The sequence below is a fragment of the Manis pentadactyla genome, chromosome 10, assembly GCF_030020395.1.
Source record: "Manis pentadactyla isolate mManPen7 chromosome 10, mManPen7.hap1, whole genome shotgun sequence".
NCBI classification, from domain to species: Eukaryota; Metazoa; Chordata; class Mammalia; order Pholidota; family Manidae; genus Manis; species Manis pentadactyla.
Window position 1 is genome coordinate 30887128 of NC_080028.1, and position 10572 is coordinate 30897699.

At 39.9% G+C, this 10572-nt stretch overlaps 1 protein-coding gene across 1 annotated transcript; it reads left to right on the plus strand.

Annotated features, from left to right (window-relative positions):
• Positions 1-691: 691 nt before the first annotated feature.
• LOC118917471 (olfactory receptor 8S1-like) lies at positions 692-1636 on the plus strand. The gene has a single exon (XM_036895342.2). It carries the CDS (start codon positions 692-694, stop codon positions 1634-1636), a length of 945 nt encoding a protein of 314 aa, XP_036751237.2.
• Positions 1637-10572: the final 8936 nt, after the last annotated feature.

The window sequence follows — 10572 nt, forward strand, 5'->3', positions numbered from 1 at the left end:
AGTGTAAAAGTATTCCATGGGCAGGGACTGAGAGTGCTGAGACATCTCACAAAAACCAACCCAACTAAGGTGGGAAATTGGATTTTTTTCAGGGACCTCCAATATTCTCACCTGTAATACAGACATTCTCTTTCATTGCTACCAAATTCCTGTCCACCTCTTCACACATATATTTGTACACACTGGCCTCTCAATCTGATTCCTGGAATTAAAAGACAGTATATATAACTGCAATAAAAATGATAAAATATAAGCAAATACAATTTGCTCTTTGTAAGCACTAATTTATTATGGAGAGGTGTTGAATAAATAATTGAAGATAAGGTTTAGAGATAGCAGAGAAGGGGTGAGGGGCAGCCACTCTCAGAAGCACATTGGAGTGCATGAGAAATGCTGGAGCTGAGGGCAGCAGGCCCAGTTGAGGAAGATGGAGCAGACTGACATGGCTTTTAGAGCAGAATAAAGGAAAGAAGTCAAATTTAGCATGACTGATATAGAGGTTCAGGACCTGTGATGTGGATGGTGGGTGGTTGGGGGAGAAAAATGCATGGAGGAAACCAGTCAGGAGCTTTAAATGTTGACAAAATGAAACATTGTATACGAAGAGGATGGGGACGTCTTGGGACTTTGGCAGGAGCACTGAAGTCTCTGCCCACTTCCTCTTCTTATTCCAAGGGAACAAAGGAACCGAATGGCCCTGGGGAACAACAGTGCCGTCACTGAGTTCATCCTCTTGGGGCTGTCTGCAGACCCCCACATCCAGGCCCTGCTCTTTGTGCTGTTCCTAGTGATTTACCTCCAGACCCTGCTGGGGAACATGACGCTGCTGCTGGTGATCAGGGCTGATTCCCGCCTACACACGCCCATGTACTTCTTACTGAGTCACCTCTCTTCCCTGGATCTTTGTTTCTCTTCGGCTACAGTGCCCAAGCTGCTGGAGAACCTCCTGTCTCAGAGGAAAACCATCTCTGTCCAGGGCTGCCTGGCTCAAGTCTTCTTTGTGTTTGACTCGGGGAGCACGGAAGCCTTCCTGCTCTCAGTGATGGCCTATGACCGCTACGTTGCCATCTGCCACCCTCTGCTCTATGGCCAGAAGATAACCAACAAGCTCTGTAATGGGCTAGTGTGGGGCTCCTGGGGCCTGAGATTTCTGGACGCACTCATCAACATCCTTCCAGCTATGAGCTTGGACTTCTGTAAGGATCAGTCCATCCCCCACTACAGCTGTGAGCTGCCCTCTCTCTTCCCTCTGTCCTGCTCTGATTTCTCCACCAACTTTACTATTTTGCTTTGCTCCAGTCTCCTGAATGGGCTTGTAACCTGTGTCCTAATTGTCTTTTCCTATACTCTTATTGTCTCCACCATCCTGAGCATCAGCTCCTCCTCAGGTAGAAGCAAGGCCTTCTCCACCTGCTCCTCCCACCTCACTGCTGTCCTCCTGTTTTATGGCTCAGCTTTCCTTCGCTATTTCACACCAACCTCAGGTTCACCCCTGGAGTTAGTGTTCTCTGTTCTGTATGGTGTGATCACACCCTTAGTGAATCCCCTCATCTACAGCTTGAAGAACAATGAGGTGAAAGCAGCTGTGAGAAGAACGTTTATAAAATATCTCCAATATTCTGGTAGCTGTCCATAGTCAGATGATGGTGGAGAATTAGCTCACTACAGCAAGTTGGTCTGGTAACTTGACAGTAAGTGTACTTTCTGATTGCTTCTGATATTGGATCCAAGAAAGGAATCTTAGAAATTCATAGTGCTACCCAGATGACGATGAGAGCAATATCAAGAATGAAAGAGAGGAATGCTTCTTTTCCTTTCTGAGCAGTGTTTCATCATAACACTGGTCCATGTTTATTTTTGTATTCAGGTTAGGAACATTTAGGTTATTTACAGTTACTGGTTATTACAAATAAAACTTCTATGAATATTCATGTACAGGATTTTGTGTGAATATGTTTTCACTTCTTGAGAGTATATACGTAGGAGGGGATTTGCTGTGGCCTGTTGTAAATATAAGTTTAACTTAGTACAGTTGTTGTTCAAATCTGTTTTCTGGAATGTGTGTACCACTTTACATTCTCACCAGAAATATATGAAGGATTCTGTTACTGTGCAACATTGTCCATATTGGTATTATATTTTTTAAATTAATTTTAGCCATTCTTAATTAAGTGTGCCATGGTTGTAGTTAGAAATAAACTATACCCCAAAAATAGAATACATGTGAAAACTGATGAAATAAGAATAATATTAATAGTTTTGATTCACTGTCACTTTCCTGTCCTTAATATCTGCTCTCTGACATTGTAGAAAAATATCATTTAAGAAAACTGGTGAATAGTGCACAGGTGCTTTCTGTATTAGTTTTTGCAAAGTTTTTGATTTCTAAATTGTTTTTTCAGAATAAAACATTTAAAAATATATTAAAAACAATGGACTCTGGGTGACTATTATGTATCCTTTAGGTTCATCATGTAACAAATGTGCTTGTCTGTTGGCATCTGTAGATAACGGGAGAGGCTGTGTCTGTGTGGAGGCAGGGTGTACATGGGAGATCTCTGTACCTTTCTCTGAATTTTGCTGTGAGTATAAAATATTGTTTTCTAAAACAGTCTTAAAATGGTATCATATAGAGTAAGAATAAAGGATGAAAAGAATTAACAATGCATCTCAAATTAAAAGTTGGAACAAGTATATTAATATTAGACAAATTCAGCTTCAGAAGAAGATATATTATCAGTGATCTACAGGGAGATAACATAGATGTAGAGGAATTATTATATCACAAAGACAAAAGAATCCTAAACATAGAAAAATCACAAACGAGTGGTGCTTATTTTATAAAACTTGCTAAAATATGCCAAAAAAGGAAGAAATAAATTGGCTAATATTTTCTCAAAGAATCAAAACTTGAAAATAGATTGAAAACAAAATTAAATGTTGTGATAAGCCTGTTCTTGTTTGTATTACATGAAATTGAATGTAGCCAGTCTACCTATTTCAGAACCAGATACACCAATGTTTTCCACCCCCATATCCCAGAGATGCAGAAGCCATGTAGGAAGAGGTTCTGATGGCTTCTGCTGAAACCAGATGCCCATGTCCACCAGCTCATCGTGGGTATAGGGCCAGAGCATGGAGTGCTCCTCAACCTGGGGAAGGAGCTGCACCTCCCCCTGAAGAGACCACGGTTGTTTCATGTTTATTTGATTAATTACATCTGGGTGGTTTTTAATATAGGAGAGGCTGGTGCCTTCTCTGTCAACAGTTCTGCTCTTGGCTCCACCACCTCATACTCAACCCCCATCTTTCCTACCATGTCTGGGGCTGAAGGCACCTCTCCTTCCTTCACCTACCCTTTGGCCTCCTCAACGCAGATTCTCTTGCTGCCTCCCCCCTCACTGCTGATGTATCTTCCTGTAGTACAACATGACTTCTGAATAACTGTCTCTCTTAAGGGTACCCAGCTCCTCCAAGCAGCCCCCAAGTTTGTCTCTCTCCTTGATATCCCTTTCCACTACCTTGAGATACAAACATCCCACAATCCCAGCTGCTACATGGCCGCTCAGAACCTCTAAGCAATCTTCTATCTCACTGAGGGCTAATTCCACAGCTTCTGGTGTCTCCACACTTCCCCGATTCTGGGGAAGAGCCCACCCATCTAGGAGGTGTGTTACCCTAGACCAGTTTTCCACAAGGGGCTCTCCAAGTTGAAGCCCCACAGATAGGAGGCCCTTGGGTAAAGCTGAACCCCTTACCACAGCAGCCACTGGGGCCTCCCATCATCCACAGAGGGGTTTCTGGGTGTCTCTGCACTGTCTCTAGGGGCAGCCTGCCCAAGCATTGCACCCATGAAGACTGATATCGGCTTCAGAGGTCCTGCCATTCTTACACAACTTTGAAACAAATTACCTTTGAAACCAAAATCAGTCAAAGGGAGATATAAAGTGGGAGAAACCAATTTATTGTTTACAAGTAGTTGTCCACTTCTGCTCGCCTGTGTCTCTTGCCACCTGCTGCAAAACGGCCCCACCTAACCTCTCCAGTCCAGATATGCTCTCACTCCCCCTTGTAATTACCTATTGATATAGACAAGGACTACTCCTCTCCACCCCTTTGAAACACCTATTGATATGGAAATGCACTAAGGCCAGGTGAGAGATTCTGGAAATACTGTATTTTTACCCACACCAAAAAACTTAGAAAAATGAATCAATGTAATTTAATATAACACTTAGTACTCAGCAGCAGAAGTCGTCTTATAGATGCTGAAAAATCCTTGACCTTCAACACCAATTCATGATTTAGAAAATAAAACATACGTTCAGTAAACTAGTCATAGAAAACAACCCCGCTATTTCATGAAGGGTATTTGTAACAAAACTTTGGTTAATATAATACTTGATTGTGAAGCATTGAACTAAGAGCAAGAGTAGAATTGTACCACTGCCAGTTCCATTCAACATTGTCCAGGCATTTATATTTAATTCAATAAAGAAAGAAAAAGAAGTGGAGAGCATTAAAGTGAAAAAGAAAAAAGTAAAAACTGGTTTTAATTTACTGATGACTTTATTGAGTATCCAGAAAATCCAAAGAAGTTTACAAACTATTAGAACTACTTAGTAAATGTACCAAGGTCAAGGAATTCAAAGGCAACATACGCAAAATGCTTAAGGAGGAAAGCCTATTAAAATGGTGGAGTAAGGACCTCCTAAAATTCTCTTTCATAAAAACAAAGAGGATAGGCAAAACTTGTCAAAATCAACTCTTTTAAAACCCTGGAAATTAACCAAAGGTTTGAAGCTATTCTTGTAATATTTAATGAAGAAAATTGGCTGAATCTTGCTAAGAACAGAGACATTTGTGGTGTTTTGATTTGCCCTATTCTCATCTAACCCTTTGCAGCTCTGCAGTAGATGTGAAAAGTGACATCCCTTATTATGGTAAAATTCAGCAGGCCAGCAACCTGTGGAGTTGGAGGAATGGGGTTGGCTCTCCTTCAGAGACCCACCCAGACCCCCTGTGGTCAACAGTCATTATTTTAGCTGTCTGGTGATTCCCTGAAAGACCCCACTTGCAATGCTTTGTGGCTGAGTGTGAACAGTATATTCCTTGGGAATGTCTGTTGAAAGTCAGAGGCAATTAGGAAACATCACAGCTGCCTAAGGCAATGGATAACAGCTGGGAAAAACAATAGGCTAATCAAAAGCTTAAAAGGAGGAGGTGGGGAATGAGATATCCAGAGTGGGCTTTGAAAAGCACCAATGTTGCTTGGAATATAGAAGTTCAGATACATTCATAGGTCTGTGCATATAACCGAGGCTGTGTATATGCTGTGGAAATGATTATCTCAGTAAAGGAGGTGAGTAAAACTTTCTTCTTTAAGAAAACGTCCTCTTGTTGAATTATTTCTAGATGATTTTTTCAGCTTCTGAAAATTCAAGGAGGTGGTGGGAAGGGAATTCTGTAGAAAGTGATTTGAGGGCACTGGGTAGGAAAGGGGTACAAGAAAGGGGAGGAGGAAGGAACCTGTGTGTCTCCCAATGTGGACCCAAGGTTCTCTGCCCAGTGCTACTTGACCATCTGTGTTTTTGACCAGTGTTATCCAGTAGAACTTCCTGTAATCATGGAGGTGTTCTACATGTGGCCTGTACAGTAAAGTCACCACCAGTTGTGTGGAGCCTCTTGAGTACTTGAAATATATCTAGTTCAAATGAGGAGTTGAAAATTTCACTTTATTTAATTTCAAATATTTTTCATTGAAATGAACACATGAGGCTAGTGGCTACCATGTAGGGCAATGCAGCTCAAGACCAGAGGATGGCAAATTTCTTCTGTAAAGAGCCAGATAGTAAATATTTTAGACTTTGAGATCTATACAGGTCCTGTTGTCACTACTCAGCTCTGCCATTTTTCTTCAAAGGCAACCACAGACAGTAGGTAAATGAATGAGCTTGGCAGCATTCTTACACAACTTTATTCACAAAGCACAGGCAGTGAGCCAGATTTGGTCCATGGCCAGTTTGCCAGCCTCAGCCCTAACCATCTGTAGGTAGAATTGTAATATTTCCAGAATATCTTGCCTGGATTAGTGCATCTGTGTATCAACAGGTGTTCCTCAGGGGTGGAGAATTGTTTATCTCCATATCAATGGATAATTACTTCAGCAACTGTGGGTAGAGGGAGGTCTTGCTTGCTTTTGTCAGAGCAGGAAAGTGACAGCCCTGGACGGCAGTTTATAACTAATAAATAGGCTTTAAACTTTATTTCTCCCTTTGACTGATTTTGGTTTTAGAGTTATTTTCCCCCAGGATTTCCTCTCTCCAGAGTTACAACATCCAGATCCATAGTGCCCTAGGATATCAGATTCCTTGTGTACCCTTATTCCACTGGTCGAATCTTTTTACATTAACTGTGTACTCAGAGTATTTCTTTTGCTTTCTTATCAATTCATTTAGGATCTTTGTTTGATTTTTTTTTTGAGGAAATTTCTGGCCGGCACCAATGAGGTAATCTGTCACATGGCCCTTTTCATTCCCCACCTCCAGAAAGACAAGGAAATCTCTTTCTTTACATGGTTTCTTTTAAGGGAAGGTGATGTTGCCTGAAACCTTTCCTTTTTTTGTTAATAACCTATTGCCCCATCCTCCTTCCTATAAAAATCTTCCATTTTGTTCAGCTCCTTAGTGCTCATGTCTGTTAGCTGGATAGGATGCGCCCCATTCATGAATTGCTTAGTGACAATTAGATCTTTAAAGGTACTTGATTGAACTTTGTTTTTTAACACAATTCCTTTAAAGGTTTTTTTCAGTATTTAATTTGATTAAGCAGATTTAGAAATTATGGAGCAGTAGTGTTTTGAGATTTTAAGTTCACTACTTTGCTGGAAATAATCTTTGTGATACACAATGGCAGTAGCCTCCATCAGATCCCTTCAGTTTAAAACTGTAACTGACTTCTGTCTCTCATTTGTCATAAGCATCCCAAAACGGATAGAACTCTTAGGCAGAAAAATAGACATGACTGGGTGGTGAGAGAATAAAGCCAGTAGAGCCCACTAAAAGGGACTCAAAGAATTAACCAGATAAACCAGAGAGCCAGATAAGATCCACAGAGTTAATGACTTAATTGGTTGAAGTTTCAAAGGCCAGGAGTGACTTGGAATTTCCAGATAATCCCCAGATAAAGAAAAGTATCAGAGCTCACTGCATGTCTTCCTTGTACCAACAAGATCATGCCATTGAAAAATCCACTTAGCTTGCAAAAAGTCCCATATTATTCTTTAAATTCTTCTGTATGCAGTTTGTCCTCTTCTTCTATCCCCTTAATCAAGTAACTTTGTAACCAGGGCAGGAGACAGATCTTAGAAGTGTAAATAAGCCTATGGAGACAAAGAATGCTTAAGTCCAAACCAACACAGTCAGTTAAATAACCTTATTCTTAAGACAAAACTTCAAAGGATTATAAATACCTGTATAAGCCATGCCTTCTGCAGACTCCTACCCAAAAAGGCCCTATCAAAAATCAGACCCTAAAGATCTCAGTCACCTCTCCTCTCTGAGGTTGCCGGCACTCCCCTTTCTTCATGTGTGTTACTCTCCCTATTCTACTCCAGTTAAACAGGGAGGGGCTGCTGGGAGCTCTGATTTGGGCTTGCAAGATCCCACCACCTGGGTGACCCAGACAAGACTGAAGCTGTAAGATCATGCTCTTTCATAGCCTGCCTGAAAATCTCCTTTCTTTGTCTTTGGGAAGTTTTCAGAACATAATCTCACTTCATCTAGTGCTCTGTGGCTCTCCCAAATCCTGGTGTGGTAGGACTCAGTTCCCATGCTGTGCAGATTCAGGTGGGCACTGGATGCTAGATGACCCTGGATTTAGGAGTTGGCGAGGGATTTGCCCAATGCAGAGCAGGAGTTCAATGAGCTTCCCTTTCTTGCCTTTGTCTACCTTGACTCTAGGCTGCTCCTCCCTTGGTGTGTATTCAAATAAAACTTTCTCTCTTTTTCACTACTCCATCTCTGCCTTTCAATTCTTTGTTGCATTGGGGAGAATAAACTCAATCCATAACAGAACTCAACTCCTTAGTTTTATCTTCCTTTCACACAGCCCTAGTTCAGACCTTCATTATTTCAGAATTAAGTTATAGGCATCATCCTTGTCAATCTCCTTGCCCACAGCTCTCCTCCACTCAAATCTGTCTTCTATGCTTGTGATACAATGTTATCTAGAAAAATGCCCATGTTCTTCAAACTTCAAATCCTTATTCTTTACTTATTCTGGTGCTTACCAGAAATTTCCTGAAAAAAAATCAAAGATCTTAAATTGATAAGGAAAGTAAGTTACTTAGCATGACATATACAACCACAGAAAATCAACCTCAGTGTATGTCTAGAGCCTCATCTCTAACTGATTTCAGTTTCAAATTACTAAATTCAGGAATCATGATTCTTCATCTATTTAAACTTAGTTAAAATTGCGCATGTGGCTGCTCATCTTCAACATGTTGGATAAGCAGTGTCTCTGTCCACATCAATACTGCCATTTGCGCACTGCCCTTTCAGTATGTCGCATGCTTCTTCACTCCTGCCCTGCCACACATATGATCCTCATTGTACTGTTATAATCTCTGTAGGCCAGGGACTCTACCATAATCATTGTCATAATTGTGTTTGTAGCTCATTCTGGGCATTGAAATGCCCTTTGCTATGTAGATGCCCAGGAAGGTATCTTGGCACCACAGGACTTAAGAAAAGTAATTTCTTTCACATACATGAGTCAGAAAATACCTCTTTATGTTTCTAAATTAAAGTTAAATTCTCTAATTTTAAAGCCAATTGTGTAGCTATTAATAAATGCACATAAAAACAAGTGCTATTAAGGTAAAACGTTACACCATCTACAACCCAGATTTAATTCTCTTAATACCATATTTAACATTCTATTTCAATATAAAACTGTAGTCCCTAATATTTACTTATGACCCTTGACTAAGTTCTTATTAGCATATTTTTAAGCCATGAAGACAGTGTGCTCATTGGGAGCTTATTCAAGTCCCAAAATCAAACAGTTTTATAAACCCTACTATCTTAGGGAGACGTCACAAGTTCAGATTCTTATTCTTTTGGCTCCAGTAAAAATTTTATATCTTAATTGTGATGAAAATAGCTTTTGCGTGAGGAAGATAACATATGTGCTGAAAAATTGTGTGTGTATGTATGTGTATATCTATATCTATATGTATCTTTATCTTTTGCATGTTCTCTCTTTATTCTATTTCAAATATGTACCTACTATTTCCAATTCCTCTATTGTCAGTCATCATGATCTTTGCCAACAACAATAGAACATCATAATTTGAAACTAGCTTTATAATGTAAGTGTATTAGAGAATTATAAATCTAAATACTTAGAGGCAGCTAGGTACTGTACCTGGCTCTTTACACATAAGGAACATAATGAGAATTAGAAAAATCATGTAAGAAAATGTGGTCCTAGCTCTGTCATAAATTATAAGTTAGAACCAGTCATTTCTTAAGTCTAGACCCAAGATATGTACTTGAATGACCAGAACAGGAAGTTTGAAGGGCTCACTCAGAGGGAGATTGTGTCAGTTTTCCAAACATCCCTCACAGGTCCTTATGAGCCAGTGTGTCACTCACCCGGCTCAGCTGGACGAGGCCAATCCTGTCACCAAGTTCAATCATTTGAAAGTTTTCAAAATCATTAGATAGGAGATCCCATTTGCAGAGCAGCCTACAAAGGTAGTACCTATCTTCAAAGCTGAATATGCACCATATAATGTAAATTGATAGCAAGATAGCATTTTTTAAAGGACCTCCTATAGAAAAATGTTTGAACTAATCCATTCAGTCAATACAGTGAGATAAAGTCAGACATTAAACAGATGAATGGGATAGAATTTATTCTCCTGAAGAATAATATTTTAGTGATCTGGGTCAGTAAATTTAGTGATCTGCCTAGACGGTAAATTTTCCAGGTACAAGCATATGTTATCTTACTGAGAATCTCCAATTTATTTTACAGGACTAAGAATATATTGGGAAGGAAACATATGCTTTTTTAGTTAACATTAAAAAAATATTTTTCCATTGTTTTCCTAAGTAACGAAGCCACTTAGTCCTGTATGTGTTAATTATTAGAGTCATAACAACACGTTTTGACATTTCTGCCATCAAATAGTCTTGTCAAAAAAAATCTAAAAATGTAATTTATGCTGCCCATGAAGATGCATTTTTTTAGATGGTAATTCATTCCTGAAGATAAGGCTTTTCCTGGAAAGGTGTGTTAGCTTAAAGGCTGGTTTCCCACCTGCCCTTTTCAGCACCAGAAGGTAGGTTGAGGGTTCACAGACTTCTCCCATAAAATCTTTACACACAGATTTCTGTGTTTTCCATTGCTTCAGTCATTTGCATCAAGCTGTTTATATTCAGAAATGCAGTTCATGTGACCACAGGACGATTATATAGCTGAGAGGAGGGTGCACAGCCAGCTCCTAGGGAATTCACACATGGGGCAACCAGCTACTATGTATGAGATCTTGTATCACAG